The sequence below is a fragment of the Sciurus vulgaris genome (assembly GCF_902686455.1).
Source record: "Sciurus vulgaris genome assembly, chromosome: 7".
Taxonomy (NCBI): Eukaryota; Metazoa; Chordata; class Mammalia; order Rodentia; family Sciuridae; genus Sciurus; species Sciurus vulgaris.
Genome location: NC_136467.1, coordinates 56,345,636 through 56,370,940, shown reverse-complemented (window position 1 = coordinate 56,370,940; position 25,305 = coordinate 56,345,636). Strand labels below are relative to the sequence as shown.

General features: G+C 37.4%; 1 protein-coding gene across 2 annotated transcripts in view; it reads left to right on the top strand.

The window, feature by feature from the left end:
* AFG1L (AFG1 like ATPase) overlaps window positions 1-25,305 on the top strand; it is a 200,994-nt gene that overhangs the window by 22,681 nt on the left and 153,008 nt on the right. The window contains exon 2 of one of the 2 annotated variants that reach the window (XM_079146313.1): window positions 8,534-8,757. In XM_079146313.1, coding sequence (XP_079002439.1) covers window positions 8,534-8,757 — 224 coding nt within the window. Of the gene's footprint in view, window positions 1-8,533; window positions 8,758-25,305 lie in introns of those variants that run through there. The other variant, XM_079146314.1, reaches the window with a different exon arrangement.

Here is a 25,305-nt window from a genome sequence, read left to right as displayed (position 1 = left end):
CCTAGCTTTGGCCCTGTTATCTCATAGCATCTTCCCCTTTCCTTGCTTGCAGATCACTCTTTGGTAGATTGTTTTTCTTCTCGTTTGAGTCTTCCCTAGAGCATCATCAGTGTTCAAGTGCAGTTACAACCTTCCTTTAGTTCAGTACTGATTATATTTGTAATTTTTTTTTTTAGCACAAAGCTTTGAATTATTTGTTGCTTAACTGAATTCTTCTATTTAATAAGTTTTTTGATTCTAAGAAAATTAAATTTTTGAACCTAATGGACCTTAGTTAAATTTTGTGTTAATAGGTTTACACAACTATTACAGCACAATAACATTTTCTTGAATTGTGATTGTCTTCCAGCACTCATTTGTTTCCTAACTTGGTGTCATCTTCAGATTGGAGTACTAGGTCATTTATATCTTCTTTTAGTGCCAACTAAATTAGTATTTTGTACTTGCAGCTTGAAAACGTATACATAAATCTTATTATTGTCACAATTCTTAGAAGCCAGCTATGTGAAAAATAAGGATTTATTAAAACTTATATAAAAAGGAATTTCTTCCCTCCAACACTTTGACTTTGGGCTGGTGGGTTTGGAAGTGTGCCATGTATTAGCAGTGGCAGTTGACCCTCTATTGTGCTGGCAGGCACAGCCAGTTGCTCCAGGAGACTTGAGTACAGCACATAGGAGGCCTGAGAGATTTCTGTTTGATTTTCTGTTGCTTGGCTATGACAAATGGTAGCACAACCTTCACTTGTCTGTAGTATTCTGGTTGTTTTAATGAGGGTGATGTCCTGCTGACTTTGGGTCACTTAGCTTCAGATCCTGACTTGGTCATCCCATAAATTCTTTTTTTTTTTTTTTTTTTCCATGAATTCTTTTTTTTTTTTTTGGGGTGGGGTGGGGTGGGGTACTGGGGATTGAACCCAGGGCCTTGTGCTTTTGAGGCAAGCATTCCACCACTGAGCTATATCCCCAGCTCCTCCATGAATTCTTAAATGGTTAAGATATTTTAGTTTTCTCATGTGTAAGGAATAACTTTTTTTTTTTTTTTTTTTGTTACCAACGATTGAACCCAGGGGCACTTAACCACTGATTCACATTCTCAGCCCTTTTATATATTTTATTTTGAGACAGGGTCTCACTGAGTTGCTTAGGGCCTTGGTAAGTTGCTGAGGCTGGCTTTGAACTCTCTATCCTCCTGTCTCAGCCTCTGGGGATGTTGGGATTACAGGTGTGTGCCGCTGTGCCTGGCTAGGCTTTTCTTTTCAAAACAATTCATCTGAAAATCCAGGGCTGTAGATGTGACATTGTGATAAAGCATATACTTAGCATGCACAAGGCCCTGGGTTTGATCTCCAGAACCAGAAAAAAATTGTTTTCATGAAGTTCATGAATAATAAATCTGTAAAGTAAAGAAAAAGAAGGTAGCATAAAGTGCCTAGTATATAGCCAACACTCAAACAGCACTTTCTTTCCAGGGCCTTGTACATGGTAGGCAAGTGCTCAACTACAGATCTACCTCCCCAGCCCAGAAACTTTTAACTTTTTTTTTTTGGTACCAGAGATTGAACTCAGGGATGCTTAACTACTGAGCCACATCCCCAGCCCTTTTTTATACTTCGCTTAGAGACAGGGTCTTGCTACGTTTTAGGGCCTCGCTAAGTTGCTGAGTCTGTTATTGAACTTGCAGTCCTCCTGCCTCAGCTTCCTGAGTCACTGGGGTTACAGGGATGGGCCACTGTGACCAATTTGACTAAATCCTGTAGTAAGTCGTCTGTGGAGTACAGAAGAATCTTTCTGAAACTTGGAGAAAGTAGTGAAGTAAGATACAAAATTGAGGTAATGCACAAAACTTTGGGGGCTTCTAAAATCTTCCATTTATGTTTGTAGATGTGTGTGGAACTTCAGAATGGCATTTTCCCACTGTCCATTTGGAATACAATAAGACAAATTAATACAAATCAAAATAATATGGCAGCAGCATCACATAATTTGTGTACACTGATGTAGTAACAGATTTAATTTAGTGCAGCTTTTGAGAAGTCTTTTGTATTTCAATTTATACAGCTGCTATTCAAGGCTAAGCTGGCTAATCTCTCAGTCTTGAGTATCTTGCCCAGTTCTCTTTTATTTCTGCTGACTAGCTAAATGAATGCCTCATCTTTGGTGCACCTTGGTTTTCTTTTCTAAAAATGAGAGTTATATACTAGTAACAGAAGATGTTCGTCTAGTAAAAATAAAAGTGAAAGATTTTAAGCTCTCCAAAAGCAGATACCAAGAAAAACAACATTCATTGTCCACAGTCCTGATATTTCCTATGAATAACTTTTTAAAATTAGATATTTTACAATTATAAACAGGGATATGAAAACCGAAGAGTAGCTGCTAAATTTGGCAGCAATGGACCTTAGGTGACCTTGGCAGTAGCTTTCTCAGTAGAAGTCTGATCACAGTGGGTTGGAAAGTGAGCAAGGTGTGAGAGTAGACACATAAAGTAAAGGTGGCCCAAGTTCAAGTAGTTTAACTGAGAAGGGAAGATGGAAAGATGCATATCCCATGTGGGGTCACGGAGGTTTCGTTCTTATTAATGTATACGTGTGTGTGTGTGTGTGTGTGTGTGTGTGTGTGTGTATGTGTGTTTTAAAAATGGGAAAGGCCAGGTGGGTGGTAAATGCCTAAAATTCCAGTAACTCTGGAGTTTGAGGCAGGAGAACTGCTATTTGAGGCCAGACTGGGCAATTTAGTGAGCCACTCTCTCAAAATAAAAATTTTAAAAGGGGTGGGAGAATAGTTCGGTGGTAGAGTGCTTACCTAATGTGTATGAGGCCCTGGGTTCAATCCTCAGGCCTGAAAAATAAACAAAACAAAACAAAAAAGCAACCCAATACATAATAATAACAATAATAATAAGCATCTACCATGTGTCAGGTGCTACTTATTGCAGAAAACAGTATTGAACAAAACGGACAAAAATTCCTGACCTCAAAGAGCATACATTTTATAATAGAAACAGAAAATAAAAAAATAAATAATAGAATATATGGCATTTAATATAACAATCTAGTGGTTTTTTGTCTTGCATTTAAAAATGGATATTTTATTATTTTATTTTTCTGGTGCTGGAGATTGTAGATGATATCAGTAGGGTTTCCAGTTGGCGTCCAGGTTCTTGAGGTCCCTGACAAAGAATCGAGTAAGACATATAGAACTTCTAGGAAGAGCATAGATTTATTGATGCAGGTATACTTGGTCAAGTAGAGCAGGATGAGCCAAGTGAGAGAGTGGCTCAAGGCCCCGATGTCTGGGTGAGTCTTGTCTTAGATGCTGAGCTATGCCTCTGCCTCTTCCTTGCAGACCTTATCGAGGATCTTGCCCTATTTGTTCCTATTGGTTGTGTTTTGGGCACTTTGTCAAGGATCGGATGATTTTATCTGTGGGGGTTTGTCTTTGTGTCTTCTATTCTGTACCACTGGTCTACCATATAGTTTTTGTTACTATAGCTCTGGTATAACTTTGAATTCAGGTATTGTGATGCCTCCAGCATTGCTTTTTTGGCTTAGCATTACTTTGGCTATCCTGGGCCTTTATTCTTCCAAATGAATTTTAGGACTGTTTTTCTAGTTTTAAGAAGAATGTAATTGGTGATATTTTTTAACATTTTTTTAGTTGTAGATGGACACATCGCCTTTATTTTTATGTGATGCTGAGGATTGAACCCAGTGCCTCACACTTGCTAGGCAAGTGCTCAGCCACTGAGCTACAACCCAGCCCTCACTGGTGTTTTGATGGGGATTGAATTGAATCTGTATATTGCTTTTGGATGTATCTGTCTCTGCCATTTTGACATCCCTAAACTGCTTCCTCAAACCCAGGGCATTACAGGAGCTAAACATTCTACCAGAGTCCTAGGCCAGAGGGCTAACTCTGGGGATTCAGTCAATCCTATCTGACCACTTGCCTCAACAACCAAACAGAAAAGATGCTAGTGAAAATTGAAAGGAATTTTAATCAGTGTAGCCACATCTCCAGGACAAGGAGACCCATATCTTCTAGGGACTGACAATGACTTTGATGTTTTACAGAAAGTAAAATCAAGGCAAGAGTTAAGGGGTTTGCACAGCTGGAAGCTTTTCACAGTTGCCAAGGCAAATGGTCTTGATTGGGTGTGGTCTGTCCATCATTATCTCAGGACTGTCTTGCAGGGCCTTGTCCCAGATAAGAAAGTTGCTGTTGCCTGAGTTGAGGGCAGGTTTGATTCATCACAAGATATTTATTGGATCAGAATTTTTTTCCTGGAATTCAAGGTGACTGGGAGCAAAGTAGGTAGATACAAAATGGAGGCAGAGATGCCAAGTCTTCTTGCTTTTAGCATCCATCAAACATTTGCAGGCATAAGTGAAGAGTCTAAGTCCTTGTTACAAGCACATGCTCTACCACCTCTACCACTGAGCCACACTTGCAGCCCCTAAAAAATACTTGTGTGTGTGTGTGTGTGTGTGTGTGTGTGTATTTTACTAGGGATGCCCAGGACTTCACACATGCTAGGCAAGTGCTCTACCACAGAGCTATATCCCCAACCCTTTAAAAAATTTTTTTTCTTGAGACAGGGTCTTGCTAAGTTGTCTGTACTGGCCTCAAACTTGCAATCCTTCTGCCTCAGCCTCCTTAGTAGCTGGGATTACAGGTGTGTGCCACCATGCCCAGCCCCTCCCCACCCAAAATATGTGTATTCACATACACACACACATACACATTTTTTTGTTTAAAGACTGCATCATGTATAGAAAGTTTTTTTGTTTGTTTGGTTTTTTTGTGGTGCTAGAATTGAACCCAGGGGTGTTCTCACCCTTTTAAAATTTTTATTTTGAGAGAGGGTGTCACTAAGTTGCACAGGCTGACCTTGAGCTTGGATCCTCCTGCCTCAGCCTTCTAAGGAGCTGGGATTAGAGATGTGTGCCACCATAACCAACCAACCCATCTTTTTTTTTTTTTTTTTTTTTTGGTACCAGGGATTGAACCCAGGGGCACTTAACCACTGAGCCACATTCCCACCCCATTTTTTATTTTTCATTTTGAGACAGGATTTCATTAAGTTGCTCAGGGCCTAAATTGCTCAGGCTGGCTTTGAACTTGTGATCCTTCTGCCTCAGCCTCCCAAGCTGCTGAGATTACAGGTGTATGCTACCATGCCTGGCTCAGCCAAAGTCTTGATACATTACTGTTCCAATGTTTTATCCTTCTAACCTCACTTAAAAAACGACAACAACAACAAAAAACAGTGTTGATATTCCCTATCATATGTGGTAGGTATTCTGTCACTTGTATCATGGATGCATTTTGGAAAGCAGAAGAGAGTAATCTTAAATTTAGGCTGGGCCTGTTTTATGGATCCCTCGAACCCCAGAATGAAGATACTCTCTGTGTCATGGGACCACTGCCAGGTTTGATGGTTCTCTAGAAGGACTCACAGGATGCAGTCATACCTCATGGCTATAACTTATTTAGTAAGCAATAGCATAGAAAGCACAGTGAGCTAAGGGCAAAGGTATACAGAGCAAAGACTGAAAGATATCAGGCAACAAGCTTCTAAAAGTCCTCTCCCAGTTGAATTACAGGGAACATGCTTACCACTCCCAGCAACTAATGGTGTCAACAGGGATGAAATGTCTTTCAGGGAAGGTCATTATAGATACTATTTTTTACTGGGGCATGATCACATAGGTACCCTCTGCTTATCATGTGGCAAAATTCCACAAGGTTAAAGGAAATGAGGTGTTCAGCATACGCTGTCATTTGAAAGTTTAGACATGGTGAATCACTCTTACCATTTCCGGGAATAATGAGAGCACTCTTGGGATTCAAGTACCATCCAAGGGCCAATCTTGTGAACACATTTTTGATAGACAGCAGTCTCAGGCCTGCTGTGTTAACCCTTTTCTGCATAATATTTGTACTTAATATGATCTTATAAGGTGGGAAAGTGGCCTGAGGGGCTCTTGGGATATGGTAGAGGTGTGGGTATACACATGAGGGAGATGTGAAGTGGGTGAGATTTTGTGTCCCCCTCTTCTGAATTTTCCTTTTTTGGGGGAGATTCTGGGGCTTGAACCCAGGGGTGCTTTACCACTGAGCTACATCCCCAGCCCTTTTTATTTTTTATTTTGGGACAGGGTCTTTGCTGATTGCTAAGGGTCTTGATAAATTGCTGAGGTTGACCTTGAACTTGCTCTCCTCCTGACATTCTCCCTAGTTACTGGGATTTATAGGTGCCACTGCACTTAGCAAATTAAGATCCTTAAACTAAATTTGTTGTAATTTTGTCTTGACACAAGCAAAATTTTCATGAAGTCACATTTGGATTGGTGGAAGATATTTTAGGGACCTTGATAATGGTAAATTTGGGGCAGTGAAGACCATCTGAGGCAAATAGGCCAGGAGAGAGACAGTCATGAGAGCCCAAGCTGGGACGGTAGTATGAGGAAAGGAAGAGGGAATGGATGTAGGCCTGAGTAGCACTGAGTTTGGCCAAAAACCTGGTTGAGGGGCAGGAAATGGAGTTGTAGCATGGAGGGGAAAAAGTTAGTATTACTCTTAGGTTTCTCACTTAATTGATTGCAGAAAATTAAAAAAGAGGGTTAAAAGAGAATTTTTTCTCTGGTGAGATTCTCAAATCCTTTGACGTCAACTGGGTATCCAATAATTCAATTCAGTTCTGACACTATCTACTTGGAATGAATAGCAATTCCCACAGGTGAAAGTGCTCAGTCTTAGAAAATGTTCCCATTTTAGATGCCAGCTGCAAATGGGGTTCCTAGACTATCCACACATCTGCCTGGCCAACTATAAATTCAGAGATTCCTAATTTTCCTTCCTTTCGGGTTTGATAATTTGCTAGAATGACTCACAGAACTCAGGAGAACACTTGCATTTACTGGTTTATTATAAAAAATACAACCCAGGAACAATCAAATGGAAGAGCTGAATAAGGCAAGGTATGGGGGAGGGGCTGGGCATGCTACCTTACGGGTGCCTAGATGTGTAGAGAAGCTCTCCAAATCTCCATGTTTAAGAGTGTTTATGTAGTTCAATCTCTAGTCCTCCCTTGCCTCCCTAGAGTCCTATGTGTGGGGTTGAAAGTCCTCCTAAAGTCTTTCTGGCTACCAGCTCTGTTTGGAAATTATCTAGGAGCAGGCCACCCTAAGATACCTCATTAGCATAAATCTAAATGTGAGAGAAAGGGACTCATTATACATAATAAAAGATACTGCTATCATTCATGAAATTCCAAGGGTTGGTTTTAGGAGTTCTGTATCAAGAACCAAATGTATTAGGCCACACTGGCAAATATCTCAAATAACTGGGAATCTTCAGGGAACTCTTCCTGGGCCTCTAGCCTCAATACTGAAGCAATCCTCACCGTGGGTCTTCTGAGACTCAGTGTTTCAGAGATCCTTATGTTCTCTTTCTTAGGCTTTCAGCACTCTCTTTTAGCTAGGGTCAGTGGTAAAGTACCTCTGGGTTCAATCCCTGTAATGTATCTGTCTGCCGGCCTCTCGATCTATGAGCCAGGGTGGGCAGCGGGTTGGTGGGGGGCATGCGGTACTGGAAGCATAGCTGAGTGGCACAGGTGTACATTTTTAGAATGTGTGAGGCTCTGGGTTCATCCCTGGCACAACTAAATAAATATATTAAAAGTAGAGAGGGAGCTAACTTTGCTATTAAACCAGTCCCAGATGAGGAATGAAGTTAGGATTGAACTTGACTTCAGCTGGTTGTTTATTTCTCTCCCAGGAGAAGATTAAAGAAAGAATCAGACCACCATCCTGCTTTGAGGCAGTCTCTCTTGTGTGTGAATTCTGTTTTCTTCTGTAAAGGTTATGGAAAAGGGAAGAAATCTCATAAGGGCTGAAATCAATATAATATCTGACTGTTGTGTTATTCTGAATAGAGATAATGGGGCTGTGGAAAACCCTTTGAGACTTATCTCTAAATCTCTTCCTGGTGCTTAAGCACCAGAAGTAGGCCTAACTCAAAAAGAGCACCACCCTGCTTCTAGGGAGGCGCTGTGGAATCCAGGTGACTGGTTTAATGGCACACAGGCAAAGTAGAGGCCCTATTGCAGATCAGGCTTTCTAGACAAGGAGTTGCATGTGTAGTTTATAGTATGAGCAATTTAAATACTTTTTTTAAAAAATTGTTTTATATTATTTTAATCAAAATGATGATTATAAAAACTGCTCAAATAGATACAGAATCTTTTTGGTATTGAGGATTGAACGTGGGGGTGCTTTACCACTGAGCTACATCCCCAGTCTTTCTTATTTTTTTTACTTGAGACAGGTTTTGCTAAATTGTTGAGATTGACCTTGAACTTGTGATTCTCCTGCCTCAGCCTCCTTAGTAGTTGGGATTATGTACCACTTTGCCCGGCTTTAGATACAGTTTAACAAGTTAAAAAGTTTTAATATGATATATATAGAGAACTCTGTGAAATATCTTCATTTAAGAAAGTCTAAAATTTTACACATTTTTGTTTATAGCCTATGTGGTTCAACCGCCTGAGAGTGTGACCCCAATTGCTGCTTCAGAGACCTATTTGAAAGCTTTGGCTGTTTGTCATGGACCTCTGGATCACTATGACTTTCTGATCAAAGCTCATGAGCTAAAGGATGATGAACATCAAAGAAGAGTCATACAGTGTTTGCAGAAATTACATGAGGACCTTAGAGGATACAGCATAGAGGCAGAAGGTCTTTTTTCAAAGGTAAGGTTTATGTAATATTAAAGATGGAACAGTTTCAAGTGTAAGCATTTTATAAAATGGATTCAGTGCAATGAGACATAATGAAACAGCTTGAGAATTTCCCACAGATCCTTTAAGCAAACTCTATTAGATCCCTGACCTCTTAATGTCCCGTAACTGTCTTTTGCCTTTAGGGACTTTAATAGCTTTCTAATTAGATTATTAATTATTAATTAGTTCAGTCCAATCTAAAGGAAAACTTCTGTACAATTCCAAACTTTCCCTTTTCTCTACCACAGGCCTCACCTTGGGATCAGCAGAGGAGAAGGGGGAGTGATTTATTTTTTCCCTTTTCCTCCTCCTTTCTCTTGGGTCAGAATGAGAGAGATGAAAGATTAGGGGAAAATAACCATCTTGGTTGCCCAACCTGTTGGGGCCTTTGGTTGGTAGATGCTGACCTGCTAGTTCTTTTTTAAAGGGCTCATTGGTCCTGGATGACCAGGACTTCCATGCTGCTCCATTCTTTGACCTCTTATGGCTCTGGGGAAACACCTCAAATCCTTGTATTCTGCTGGAACCTTTTCCCCTTGTACTTAACCTTCTTGGGTGGAGTCCTGTCAGGATAGCTCTCACTGGATCACTTTTTAGTGTCTACTTAGGTCACAAGAAGCATAGCATCTTGTTTCTCCAACCCCTGTGACACAGAGGGCTTCACTTAGCCTTTTGCTCTTTGGCTTCTGCAGGCAAGAAGCAAGTACCAGTTTGTCCTTGTCCTTTGTGATAGTGTTTGTCCTGTAGTTTCTGAACTCCTCTCCAAATCTTTGAAATTGAAAAAGACCCAATATAATTTGAGAAAAACACATATATAAATATCCTGTACATATTCCTGAGGACACATGTCAAATTCTTTCATGAACTCTTCCACACCCTGTTTTCGGTAGCTGTCTGTAGATTTCTTTGCCTAAGCAAACATCCAGCTGGGGAGGGGTGATACTCACCTCATCTTATACTCTAATCTCTTTGAATGTTTCATTTGAGAATTTCCCACGTTTGGCATGAGGTTAATACCATAGCATTCCTACCCCTTGATCACTCTGTTCAGTTCCACTTTTGTTTTAGAGCTGCTTTTGCCATTTTTTTAAAAAGTCATTTCTGGCAGGGCACAGTGGCCTACACCATAATTCTAGCTCCTCAGGAGGCTGAGCCAGGGGAATTTCAAGTTTGAATCTTGGCAGTTTTGTGAAATTCTGACTCAAAATAAAAAATTAAAAGGGCTTAGCATGTATCGTAGCTTGGAAGTTTTCCTCAGGAGTAGACTGTGAATGTGGTAGACACCATGATGGCCAGTGCAGCACAATGATTAAAGGATGTAATCAATTATCCCTTTTGATGATGACCTTTGTTTTCTTATATTTTCATGAGTTTATAGGTAAGAAAAGAACTTAAAGGGCTGGGGATATAACTCAGTTGGTAGAGTGCTTGCCTTGCAAGCACAAGGCCCTGGGTTCAATCCCCAGCCTGTAAAAAAAAAAAAAGAACTTAAAATTTTGAAAAAACATAGATTGCTTATGTTTTGCATATTGTGTTAGGGACAAGGAGTCTTCCAAATAAAATAAAAACTTGGTAATAATGGCATAGTCAAAAAAATAAAACATAATCATTCTTTACTTAACTAAAATTTTTCGGTATATGAAAATTCAATTGTTTCCTTGAATTTTGTATCTTGTTCTGTTTCTTGTCCTCTCCCTTTTAGAAATACATTTCTTTTTTTTGAAATTTTTTTTTGGTTATAGATGGACATAATACTTTTATTTTGTTGATTCATTTTTATGTGGTGCTGAGGATTGAATTCAGTGCCTCACAAGTGTTCTGCCACTGAACTACAATCTGGCCCCTGAAAATATATTTCTTTTATTCCCCTTTCTTATTCTTTGGCATCCTTAGGGCTTATCTTACATTGGTTCATGAACTTCCATCCAATCATAAGTATCCTTTGATCATTAATACAGTTTGAATCTAGAATGTACCCCAAAGGCCCATGTGGTTAAAGCCTTGTCCCCAGCTTGGTAATATTGGGAGGTGGTGGAACCTTTAAGAATTAGACCTAGTGGGAGGTTTTAGGTTATTGTGGCTGTGCCCTAAAATGGGATTGTGAGACCCTAGCCTCTTCCTCTTTTCTCTTTTTTTGCTCGCTGCCATGGGGTAACTAGACCTCCTCAGAGTTATACTCCTGCCATGAGGTATTCTGCCATCACAGGCCCAAAGTGATGGGACCAATCAGTCAAGGACTGAAACCTTCCAAACTGTGAGCCAAAGTAAACATTTATTCTTTTTAAGTTGATTTACCTCAGGTATTTTGTTAAAATAATAGAAAGTTGACTAATATAGTCATTGCCTTATCTAATTGTCAATTCAACAATGACAGGAATTTTTTTTTTTCTTTAATAGCGGTATTCTCCCACATTTCTACCTTTGATTTCTTTTTTTTTCTACCTTTGATTTCTGACTTGTGTATAATGGATCAACCTAGTTAATAGTTGGTTTTATTGTGTAGTTTTAAGTTTATATGTGGAAGATTTATATGTCAGCTAGAGTTTCAAATTTTATTAATGAAAAGCCATATTTGTTAATTCCTAATGCATATGTAAATAAATGTTTAGCAGTTAGAAGAACATCTTTGTGCTGGTGTTTGTCCTGTAGTTTCTGAAGCACCCCCAAATCTTTAAAACATTGAAAAATACCCAAATATCCAATATAATTCAAGAAAAACACATATATAAAACTTTAGTTTTTGATGATTGTAAAGATGACACAGGCCATTTCTCTTTTTTTAAAAATATATATTTTTAGATGTTGACAGACCTTTATTTTATTCATTTATTTATATATGGTGCTGAGAATCGAACCCAGTGCCTCACACATGCTAGGCAAGTGCTCTACCATTGAGCCACAACCCAGCCCCATTTCTTTGGAAATTAAACAAGTATTTGCCAGTTATACAGAAGATAAATTTGGGCAATTAGGTGTTCTTTCTTTCTTCCCTCCCTCCCTCCCTTCCCTTCCTTCCTTCCTTTTTACCCCTTGACTGATTGAACCAAGAGGTGCTACAACCCCAGCCCTTTATTTATTTATTTATTCATTTATTTTTGCGGTGCTGAGGATTGAACCCAGGGACTTGTGCTTGAGAGGCAAGCACTCTACCAACTGAGCCATTCCCCAGCCCTTTATATTTATTTTGAGGCAGATCTTTCTGAGTTGCTAGGTCTGCCTCAAAACTTGCTGTCTTCCTACCTCAGCCTCCCAAGTTACTGGGATTGCAGGTGTGGGCCACCAGTTCTGGCTATCATATTTTCTAGTAATAAAACTTTATTTGTAGTATTCTTAATTCTGGTAAGTAGGATTTATGATTTTATGGACTTTGATTTTGGTTTTAATGCAGATATTTAAACATTCATTATGGTGGACTTATTTTTTTCTCATCATAGTTCTAAGAAACTTTTATTTCTGCAATCCCACAGTGCTGGGGACTTGAACCTGGGCCTCGAGCATGCAAGGCAGGCACTCTACGTGATAGGCTATATCACAGCATGAAACCTTTTTTTTTTTTAGTTTTTATTTTTTTAAATTTATTTTTATTGTAAACAAATGGGATACATGTTATTTCTGTTTGTACATGGAGTAACAGCATACCATTTGCGTAATCATACATTTACATAGGGTAATGATGTTTGATTCATTCTGTTAATTTTTTCCTTCCCCCCCACCCCTCCCACCCCTTCCACCCCTCTTTTCCCTCTATACAGTCCCTCCTTCCTCCATTCTTGCCCCCTACCACCCCCCATTATGTGTCATCATTCGCTTATCAGTGAGATCATTCCTCTTTTGGATTTTTGAAATTGGCTTATCTCGCTTAGCATGATATTCTCCAATTTCATCCATTTGCCTGCAAATGCCATAATTTTATTATTCTTCATAGCTGAGTAATATTCCATTGTATATATATACCACAGTTTCTTTATCCATTCATCAATTGAAGGACATCTAGGTTGGTTCCATAGTCTGGCTATTGTGAATTGAGCAGCTATGAACATTGATGTGGCTGTATCTCTGTAGTATGCTGATTTTAAGTCCTTTGGGTATAGGCCGAGGAGTGGGATAGCTGGGTCAAATGGTGGTTCCATTCCAAGTTTTCTAAGGAATCTCCACACTGCTTTCCAGAGTGGCTGCACTAATTTGCAGCCCCACCAGCAATGTACGAGTGTACCGTTTTCCCCACATCCTTACCAACACCTATTGTTGCTTGTATTTTTGGTAATCACCATTCTAATTGGGGTGAGATGGAATCTTAGTGTAGTTTTGATTTGCATTTCTCTTATTACTAAAGATGGTGAACATTTTTTCATATGTTTGTTGATTGCTTGTAGATCTTCGGTGAAGTGTCTGTTCATATCCTTAGCCCATTTGTTGATTAGATTATTTGTATTCTTGGTGTAGAGTTTTTTGAGTTCTTTATGTATTCTGGAAATTAACGCTCTATCTGAAGTATGAGTGGCAAAGATATTCTCCCACTCTGTAGGCTTTCTCTTCACATTGCTGATAGTTTCCTTTGCTGAGAGAAAGCTATTTAGTTAGAATCTATCCCAGTTATTGATTCTTGCTTTTATTTCTTGCAGCATGGACCTTTTTATAAGCTTAGCTAATGAAACAAAATATATCTCCTTCACAAAATGCTGGATTTATTAATTAATGAGAAAAAGTTGGTGACAGAATAGTAGGCCGCCTTTACCTATCTACATAACAATGTTTTCTCTAGTAAACATTTGAAGAAGTTATGAGCAGATGCCTATGCCATATGAGCAACAAAATATGAAGAATGATGAGCATTTACGGATACTTTTGTTATCAAATAAAACCTACAACCAGGTTAATCTGACAGATTTAATGTATGCATAATTGTTATTGTGCTGTGAGGTAATTAGGCATAAATGGTAAGTAGTTCATGTAAATCACTATAATTAGAATTACTTTTACACAGCCAAATCAAGCATTTCTAGAGTCAGGGAGGGAGAGAATTAAAAAGAGTATGGAACTACTCTGTAAATCTTTATTTCCATTAATCAGAGGTGTGCAAGCAGGCAGGTCTTTTCATCTCTTTCACCTCATAGCATATTTGTAAGGGAGTGAGATTGGGGGTCAAACTACAGTCAGAAATCACATGTCAATGTTTTGGTCAAAGATGAGCTGTATGTACAACAGTGGTCTCAAAAGGTAATGAACTAATACTTGAGTGATGCTGTAGTGCAGTAGATTATAAACGTATATGTATGTGATGATGCTGGTGTAAATAAGCCTACTATGCTGCTAATTGTTTAGAAATAAGGCACACCTGGGTGTGATGGTGCACGTCTGTAATCCCAGGAGCTCGGGAGGCTGAGGCGGGAGAATCACAAGTTCAAAGCCAGCTTCAGCATTTAACAATACCCTAAACAACTTAGTGAGGCCCTGCCTTAAAGTAAAAAATAAAAAAGGCTGGGAATGTAGCTTAGTGGTAACCTACCCCGACTCCATGGATTTAATAGCCAGTACCCAAAAGAAAAATAAATAAATAAAAGTATAGCATGTACAGTTATATACAGCACATGATACTTGATCATGATAAAGAACTATTACCAATTTGCATATTTTCTGTACTATACTTTTATTGTTTAGAGTTCATGCCTTATAAAAAATAGTTTACTGTAAAGCAGCATGCCATGTTACAGTGTCAACATCCTCAAACATTTCATGCTTATGGAGTCTCTTGATCATGTCAAGAGACATGTTGAGTGATTGACCTGTACCCTCTGGTTTGTGTAAGAATTCTCTATGATAATCACAGCAATGAAATCACCTGATGATACATTTCTTAAATTGAATTCCCTTTGTTAAGTGTTTCAGTCCCCTTTTTCGTTGCTCTAAATGACCCAACTGGCACAACTGAACAGAAGGAAGAGTTTATTTGAGGGCTCACTATTTCAGAGGTCTTAGTACATACAAGACTGGCTCCATTCCTCGGGGCTTGAGGTAAGGCAGAACATCATGGTGGAAGAATGTGGTACAGGGAAGTGGCTCACATGATGAAGAGGAAGCAGAGACAGACTCTACTTGCCAGAAACAAATATATACCCAAAGCCACACCTACCACTTCGCTTACCACTCAGTTAATCCCTATCAGGGGATGAAACACTAGTTAGGTTAAGACTTTTACAACCCAGTCATTTCTCCTCTAGACCTTCTTGCACTGTTTCACATGGGACTTTTGGGGGGCACCTCACATCCAAACTGTAACATCAAGCAATGCATGACTATATATTGATTTTTGAGAACTAACACATTCCACTCATTTAAAATCTGAAATTTGAGAACAAAGTACAATTGGCCTATTTCAGACTCCTGAATAATTAATCAATGTATTCAATCACATCTTAAGTTTTGTTGTGGATCCAAAAGGTCAAATTGTACCGTCAGCATAGATGAGAATATCTTTAAAAGTTCTTCCCTTCTTCCTTCCTTCTTTCCTTTCATCCTTCCTTTCTTGTAGAAATTGAACTCAGGAGCATTCTGCCTGAGCTATATTCCCAGTTCCCTTTTTAAAAAAAAAATATATTTTTTATTTGTTCTAGTTATACATGATAGTAGAATGCATTTTGACACATCATACATAAATGGAGTATAACTTCTCATTTGTCTCGTATGTGATGTAGAGTTACGTAGCTCATGTAATCATATATGCACATAGGGTAATAATGTCTGATTTATTCTACCATCATCTCCCTTCCCTCCCTCTACTCCCCTCTGTGTAGGCCCAAATCCCTCTGTTTTCTGCCCCCCTTATTGTGAATTAGCATCCACATATCAGAGAAACATTTGGCCTTTGGTTCTTTGGGATTAGCTTATTTCACTTAGCGTAATATTCTCTAGTTCTGTCCATTTACCGTCAGATCCCATAATTTCATTCTTCTTTAAGGCTGAGTATTATTCCATTGTATATATATACCAGTTTGTTTATCCGTGCATCTGTTGAAGGGCAGCTGGTATGGTTCTAGTTTAGCTTTTGTGAATTAAACTGCTGTAAACATTGATATGGCTGCATTACTATAGTATGCTGATTTTAAGTCCTTTGGGTATAAACTGAGAAGTGGGATAACTGGGTCAAATGGTGGGTTCATTCCAAGTTTTCTTAGGAATCTCCATACTTCTTTTCAGAGTGGTTGCACCAATTTGCAGCCCTACTAGTAATATATGAATGTACCTTTTCCCCCACATCCTTGTCAGCATTTATTGTTGCTTGCATTCTTTATTTTATATTTAAAAAATTTTTTTAGATGTCAATAGACCTTTATTTTATTCACTTATTTATATGTGGTGCTGAGAATTGAACCCAGTGCCCAACACATGCCAGGCAAGTGCTCTACCACTGAGCCACAACCACAGCCCTGCTTGCATTCTTGATGATTGTCATTCTGACTGGAGTGAGATGAAATCTCAGTATAGTTTTGGTTTGCATTTCTCTAATTGCTAGAGATGATGAACATCTTTTTAATGTAGTTATTGATCGGTTGTATTTCTTCTTCCATGAAGTGTCTGTTCAGTTCCTTTGCCCATTTATTGATTGGGTTATTTGTTTTTTTTGGTGTTAACTTTTTTGAGTTCTTATATATTGTGGAGATTAATGCTGTATTGGAGATGTGTGTGGTAAAGATTTTTTTCCCCATTCTGTAGACTCTCTCTTCATGTTATTGATTGTTTCCTTTGTTGTGGAGAAGCTTTTTAGTTTGATTCCATTCCATTTATTGATTTTTTTTTATTTTTCTATTTTTTGGTATTGGGGATTGAACTCAGGGACACTTAACCACTGAGCCACATCCCTAGTCCTAGTTTGTATTTTATTTAGAGACAGGCTCAATGCCTCACTTTTGCTGAGGCTGGCTTTAAACTCATGATCCTCCTAACACCATGCCCAGCCCATTTATTGATACCTGATTTTACTTCTTGTGCTTTAGAGCCTTGTTAAAGAAGTCAGTTCCCACGCTGACATGGTGGAGATTTGGGCCTACTTTTTTCTATTATTAGGCACAGGGTCTCTATTCTAGTGCCTAATTCTTTGATCCACTTTGAGTTTTGTGCAGGGTGAGAGATAGGGGTTTAGTTTCATTTTGCTGCATGTGGACTTCCAGTTTTCCCGCTACCATTTGTTGAAGAGGCTACCTTTCCTCCAATGTATGTTTCTGGTGCCTTTGTCTAGTATGAGATAATCGTATTTATGTGGGTTTGTCTCTATTTCTTCTCTATTTCTTCTGTTCTGTACCATTGGTCTACATTGTTTTGGTGCCAATACCATTCTGTTTTTGTTATTATTGCTCTGTAGTATAGTTTAAGGTCTGGTATTTGGTATTGTGATGCCTCCTGCTTCATACTTCTTGCTGAGTATTGCTTTGTCTATTCTGGGTCTTTATTTTCCCAAATGAATTTCATGATTGCTTTTTCTAGTTCTATGAAGAATGTCATTGGGATTTTAATAGAATTGCATTAAATCTGTGTAACACTTTTGGTACTATGGCCATTTTGACAATGTTAATTCTACCTATCCAAGAGCATGGGAGATCTTCTAAAGTCTTCTTTAATTTCTTTCTTTTTTTTATTTTTATTTTTTTTTAAATTTCTTTCTTTAGTGTTCTATAGTTTCATTGTAGAGGTCTTTAACTTATTTTGTTAGATTGATTCCCAAATATTTAATTTTTTTTGAGGCTCTTGTGAAGAGGGTAGTTTTTCTAATTTCTCTTCCAGTAGATTCATCACCAATGTATAGGAATGCATTTGATTTATGGGTGTTAATTTTACATTCTGCCATTTTGCTGAATTCATGTATTAGTTTTGGAAAATTTCTGGTGGAATTTTTTGGATCTTCTAAATATAGAATCATGGCATCGGCAAATAGTGATATTTGAGTTCTTCTTTTCCTATTTGTAGCCCTTTAATTTCTTTGGTCTAATTGCTCTGGCTAGAGTTTCAAGGACTATGTTGAATAGAAGTAGTGAAAGAGGGCATCCCTGTCTTGTTCCAATTTTTGGGGGAATGTTTTCAATTTTTCTCCAGAATGGTATTGGTTTTGTGTTTAGCCTAGATAGCTTTTACAATGTTAAGCTATGTTGCTCCTATTCCTGTTTTTTCTAGTGTTTTGAATGGGAAGAGATACAGTATTTTGTCAAATGTCTTCTCTGCATCATATTTAGGTGATCATATGATTCCTGTCTTTAAGTCTTTTGATGTGATGAATTATGTTTATGATTTCCATATGTTGAACCAACCTTGCATCCCTGGGGTGAACCCCACTTGATCATGGTGCACTATCTTTTTAATATGTCTTTGTATGCGATTTGCCAGAATTTTATTGAGAATTTTTGCTTCTGTGTTTATCAGGGATATTGGTTTGAAGTTTTCTTTCCTTTGTATGTCTTTGTTTTGGTATCAGAGTGATAGTAGTTTCATAGAATGAGTTTGGAAGGGTCCCTTCCTTTTTTATTTCATGAAATACTTTGAGGAGTATTAGTGTTAATTCTTCTTCAAAGATCTTGTAGAAGTCAGCTGAGAATCTGTCTGGTCCTGGACTTTTCTTGGTTGGTAGACTTTTGATGGTGTCTTCTATTTCATTGCTTGAAATTGATCTGTTTAAATTGTATGTATCCTCCTGGTTCAGTTTGGGTGGGTCATATATCTCTAAACATTTGTTGATGTCTTCAAGATTTTCTATTTTATTGGAGTATAAATTATCAAAATGGTTTCTAATTCTTTATTTCAGTAGTGTCTGTCATGATATTTTAGTAATTTGAGTTTTCTCTCTTTCTTTGTTAGTATAGCTAAGGGTTTATCAATTTTATTTATGTTTTCAAAGAACCAGCTTTTGTTTTATCAATTTTTTTCAATGGTTTCTTTTGTTTCAATTTCATTGATTTCAGCTCTGATTTTAATTATTTCCTGTCTTCTGCTGCTTTTGGTGTTGATTTGTTATTCTTTTTCTAGGGCTTTGAGATGTAATGTTAGGTCTTTTATTCTTTGAATGAATTAGCTCAATGAAGCAAACTTGCCTCTTAGCACTGCCTTCATAGTGTCCCAGAGACTTTGATATGTTGTATCACTATTCTCATTTACTTTTAAGTATTTTTAAAATTTCATCCTTGATTTATTCTGTTGTTCATTCGTCATTCAATAGTGTATTATTTCGTCTCCAGGTATTAGAGTAGCTTCTATTTTTTATTTTATTGTTGATTTCTAGTTTCATTTCATTATGATCTGATAGGATTCAGAGTATTATCTCTATCTTTCTGTATTTGCTAAGAATTGCTTTATGGCATAAGACATGGCCTCTTTTAGAAAAGGATCCATGTGCTGCTGAGAAGAAAGCGTATTCTCTCATTGATGGATGAAAATACTCTATCTATGTCTGTTAAGTCTAAATTGTTGATTATATTATTTAGTTCGGTAGTTTCTTTGTTTAGTTTTTTTCTGGAAGATCTATACAGTAGTGAGAAAGATATATTAAAGTCACCCAGTATTATTGTGTTGTGGTGTATTTGATTCTTGAAGTTAAGAAGGGTTTGTTTGATGTATGTAGATGCAACGTTGTTTGGGGCATAAATATTTATGATTGTTATGTCTTATTGACGTATAATTCCTTTAAGTGGTATGCAGTGTCCTTTGTCCTTTCTGATTAACTTTGGCTTGAAGTCACTTTATCTGATATGAGGATAGAAACCCCTGCTTGTTTACATGATCTATGTGAGTGATATGTTTTTTTCTATCCTTTCACCTTCAGTCTTTGATGTCTTTGCCTATGAGGTGGATCTCTTGGAGACCACATATTTTTGAATCTTTCTTTTAATCCAATCTGCCAGTTTGTGTCTTTTGATTGATGAGTTTAGGCTGTTAATGTTCAAGGTTATTATTGAACATTGAGATGTGATTTGTGTTCCTGGTCATTTTGGTTTATCTAGTTTTTAATTTGAATTATTTTCTTCTTTGATTGACTATTCCTTTAGTGTAGTTCATCCATTGGTTTTCACTTTTTTTTTTTTCATTTCATCTTAATGGAATACTTTAATGAGAATATTCTGAAGTATAGGCTTTCTGGATGTAAATTCTTTTAATTTTTGGTTATCATGGAAGTTTTTTATTTCATTTTCAAATCTGAAGCTTAATTTTGCTGGTTATAGGATTCTTGGTTGGCATCCATTTTCTTTCAGAGCTCTGTGTATGTTATTCCAGGATCTTCTAGCTTTGAAGGTCTGGGTTGAGAAATCAACTGAGATCCTATATTGGTTTCCCCCATATGTAATCCGATATTTTTCTCATGTAGCCTTTAAAATTCTATGCTTTGCTAAGCATTTTCATTACATGTGCCTTGATGTGGGTCTGTTATAATTTTGCACATTTGGGGTCCTGTAAACCTCTTGTATTTGATTTTCCATTTCATTTTTTTTAGATTTGGGAAATTTTCTGATATTATTTCATTGAAAATATTGTGCATTCCTTTGGTTTGTATCTCTGAGCTGTCATCTATTCTGATAAATCTTAAATTTGGTCTTTTCATGTTATCCCATAATTTTTGGAAGTTCTCTTCATGGTTTCTTGACATCTTTTCTCTGTGGTCAGCTCTATTTTCAAGATTATATACCTCTTGCCTGAGGTTCTATTTTCCAAGTGGTCTGGTCTGTCCATGACGCTTTCTATTCAATTTTTAATATGGTTTATTGTTTCCTTTATTTCAAGTATTTGGTTTTTGTTTTCAGAATCTCTTTTATTTAAGTGATCTTTTGCTTATATTTGCTTTTACATCATCCTTTACTTTGCAGATCAGTTTAACTATATACATTCTAAACTCCTCTGACATTTCTTCTACTGGTGGTGGTGTCCATGGATTCTGTTATTAGAGTATCTTAGTTTGCTTGGGGTGATTTGTTCCCTTGCTTTTTTATGTTATCTGTGTGTCTGCCTATCTAACAGTATCCATCTGAGGCAGTAGAGTTTCTACCCTGTGGACTTACAGCGTCCCTGAAGGTTTTCAGTACCTCACTTGCAGAGAAGCTGCCTGTCTGCTTCTTTGGTTTCTTACCATGGAGCAGCCAGGAACACAACCTTCTCTATTCCACCACCTTGGATTTCTTTCCCAACCCCTTTTTATTTTGAGATATGGTCTTGCTGAATTGCTGTGGCTGGCCTCAAACTTGTGATCCTTCTGCCTCAGCCTCCTGAGCTGTTGCGATTAAAGGTGTGCACCAGTGCCCCCAACTTTCTGTTTTTGAAAACCATTTCTTAGCATTTAATGAACCTCCAGAGCTCCATGTGGCTTTTAAGTCACGAGAGCACAGGCACCTTCAACACCCTTAATCTTCTCCTTAGCACTTCTGCTGAAGAATTTGGCCTTCACAATGACTGGCTGCTTTGGGAGCTTTCCCTTCCCCCAAACTGATCGCACTACATCAATTATGGCCCCCAACATTAATACATTCTTTTAAATGAATTTAAAGAACTATTATGAATTTAAAGAACTATGTTTAATATTGAAAGTTCTATCCTTAATAGCCAAAGCTGACTATCCTGGTTAAGGCAGCAGAATGATCATAAGAAGGCATCAGTGCTATGGATTCTATGCTGAGTTATAGTCAGGTCTCCAGGTCAGAGTAGCAAACATTATCTATAAAGGACAAGTAGGCAATCTTTTCAGACTTGTGGACCAAGTGATCTCTGTTACAACTGTCAAGTTCTATCACTGTTGTGAAAGCAGCCATAGGCAGTACATAATAAATATAGTCCAATAAAGCTTTATTTACAAAAACAGGTATCAGGCTGCATTTGGCCTGCAGGCCATAACTTGCTGACCCTTTCTCTAGATGATTGATACATGACTAGATCTGAGGGTTGGTATGAGACCATTAATTGTAGTTTTGGTTCTACTTGAATGCACCTAATCTAGCTTTCCAGTTTAATATCCCTTTCCTGCCTGTATCCCTGCCTGTAGTCAACAGAGCTATTCACTGTTCCATTATATAAAGAAACACAAATAGAGACAAAATAAAAAGTCAAGAACATTCATAGTCATTTGGCATATGATTGAATTGATCTTGCAAATCAGTGGGAAAAGGATGGTTTACTTAATAAATGAGGATAGGGTCATTGATCATCCATATGAAGAGTAAAATAAAATCAGGTCCTCCCTTCTTCAAACATAAAAATAAATTCCATGGAATTAATTTCTTAAAGTGAAGCAGTAATTTTTGAAGAAAATATAGAGGAATAACCTTAGCAACTTGGGAAAAGGAAGGATTTCTTATAAGATACAAGTCTAAATTATAAAAGTAACAACTGATACCTTTGACTATATTCAAATTTAAAACTTCAGGACTTGGGTTGTAACTCAGTGGTAGAGTGCTTGCCTAGCACTTGTGAGGCACTGGGTTCAATTCTTAGCACCACATAAAAAAATAAAGATATTGTGTTCATCTACAACTAAAAATACTTTAAAAAATTTAAAACTTCTAGTCAACAAAAGGTACCTTAGGAAAAAATGTGGTAGACCACAGATTGGAACAAAATGTTTGAATAAAAAATAATTAACTATGTATTGCTATCTATGATATCTTCAACTGCATCGAATGCTTTATTGCTTAAATTTTGAAATAACTATGTCAAAATCTGATAACATAGCAAGGTGTGGTGGTGCATACCTATAATCCTAGCAACTCAGATTCTGAAGCAGAAGGATTGCAAGTTTGAGGCCAGTCACAGCAATTTAGTAAGACCCTGTCTCAATATAAAGTAAAATAAGGGCTGGGGGTATAACTCAATTGTAGAATGACCCTGGATTCAATCTCTAGTACTGAAAAAGAATTGATAAAACTTGGTGGTGGATAACAAGTGCCCCAAAGACTCTACAATTTAGTCTGTTTATAATGTCGCACTATAAAAATATTTTTAGGTATAATTGTGAAATATTTCCACAGGTTATTTATTGTTTATATCTGTGTGTGTGTGTGTGTGTGTGTGTGTGTGTGTGTGTGTGTGTGTTTGTGTGCGCTAAGGATTGAACCCAGGTGTACTTTATCACTGATCTACATTCCCAGTAGTTTTAAATTTTTTTTTATTTGGTTCTCACTAAGTTATTGAGGGTCTTGCAAATTTGCTGAGGCTGGCCTCCAATTTTCAGTCTTCCTGTCTCACCTCCTGAGTCACTGTGATTACAGGTGTGTGCTACCATGACTGGCTTGTTTTACTTTTTTTTTTTTAATTAAAATCTTTTTTATTTTTACACACTGTATTTTGATTCATTGTACACAAATAGGGTACAACTTTTCAGTTCTATGGTGGTTCACAATATAGATTCATACCATTCATGTAATCATACATATATATAGAGTAATACTGTCTGTTTCATTCTACTGTCTTTCTGTCTCCCACCCCTTCCCACTCCATTTTTCTCTACACCATCCAAAGTTCCTTCATTCTTCTTTTCCTCCTATCACCCCCGCTTCCTTATTATATATCATCATGCACTTACCAGAGAAAACATTTGGCCTTTGGTTTTTTGGGCTTGACCTATTTCACTTAGCATGATATTTTCCAATTTCATACATTTACCACCAAATGCCATACTTTTATTCTTCTTTATGGCCGAGTAATATTCCATTGTGTATATATACCACAGTTTCTTTATCTATTTGTCAATTGATGGGCATCTAAGTTGGTTCCACAGTCTAGCTATTGTGAATTGAGCTGCTATGAACATTGATGTGGCTGCATCACTGTAGTGTGCTGATTTTAAGTCCTTTGGGTATAAATTGGGAGTGGGATAGCTGGGTCAAATGGTGGATCTAGTCTGAGTTTTCTGAGGACTCTCCATACTGCTTTCCAGAGTGGCTGCACAAATTTGCAACTCCACCAGTCATGTGTGAGTGTGCCTTTTTCCCCACATCCATGCCAACACTTATTATTGCTTGTGTTCTTGATAATAGCCATTCTAATTGGAGTTAGATGAAATCTTAGGGTGGTTTTAATTTGCATTTCTCTAATTACTAGGGATGATGAGCACTTTTTCATATATTTGTTGATCACCTGTATATCTTCTTCTGTGAAGTATCTATCCAGTTCCTTAGCCCATTTATTGACTGGGTTCTTTGTATTTTGGGTATAAAGTTTTTTAAGTTCTTTGTAAACTTTGGAGATGAGTGCTCTGTCTGAGGTGTGTGTGGAAAAGATTTTCTCCCACTCTGTAGCCTCTCTTTTCATATTATTGATTGTTTCCTGTTCTGAGAAAAAAACTTTTTAGTTTGAATCTATCCCATTTTATTTCTTGCAGTATGGGTAGCTTGATTTACTTTTGAAGGACAAGATTCCAAGTGTGAATACTTACATCAAAAATAACAATATAAAATTCACAAAAATTATATGATGCATATTTCTTTTCTTTAAATTTTTAGGGGCTTACTATTCACTCCTAAAAATAATTAATATTACATTTGATATTTAATATGTGTCTAGTTTCTGAATTGGTCATATAATAGTTTCAGTATTATGTAAATAATTTCAGTATTGTTTCTTTTTTTGGCATTTTTTATTATTTAAACAAATGGGATACATGTTTCTCTGTTTGTACATGGAGTCAAGGCATACCATTTGTGTAATCATAAATTTACATAGGACAATGTTGTTTGATTCATTCTGTTATTTTTTTTTCCCTTCTCCCCCACCCCTCCCACCCCTTTTTCCCTCTATACAGTCCTTCCTTCCTCCATTCTTACCACCCTCCTTATCCCTAACCCTAAACCTAACCCTAACCCTAACGCTAACCCCTCCTACCCCCCATTATATGCCCTCATCCGCTTATCAGCGAGATCATTCTCAGTATTGTTTTTGTATTAATAGACTATTAAACTAAAAGTAATACTATCGGGAGAACATAACATGTAAATAATGTGCTCAATCAATTAGTATTTAAATAAAATTTCCTCTTTTTTTATTGGTAGCTGAGATTGAACCCAAGGGTGCTTAACAACTGAGCCACTTCCCAGCCCTTTTTATTTTTTATTTTTTATTTTGAGCCAGGGTCTCTCTAAGGGGCTTAGGACCTCACTGAATTGCTGAGGCTGGCTTTGAACCTCCTACCTCAGCCTTTTCAGTTGCTGGGCATGTGCCACCATTCCTAGCTTCATTTTCCCTTTTTCAGTGAATTTTTTTCATAAAATTTATTTCAGCCTGAGATTCAGAGTTGTACTCATTGAGCTCTTTTCCAGTTGCTTTCATGCTTGCTATTTCTGATGATTCTTTATGAAGGCAGCATCTTTGAGGATATCTCTAGGAAATCATATTCTCTTTTAACAGTATTGAGCTTTTCAAGAATTAGATATTTTTCTTCAGTGAGTTTCTTAAGTTGAATAATAAATGGATTTTGCTTTATATAATTGGTTTTTTTTTCCCTTCTGGTACTAAGGATTGAACCTAAGGTCACTCAATCACACTGAGCTACATCCCTAGTCCTTT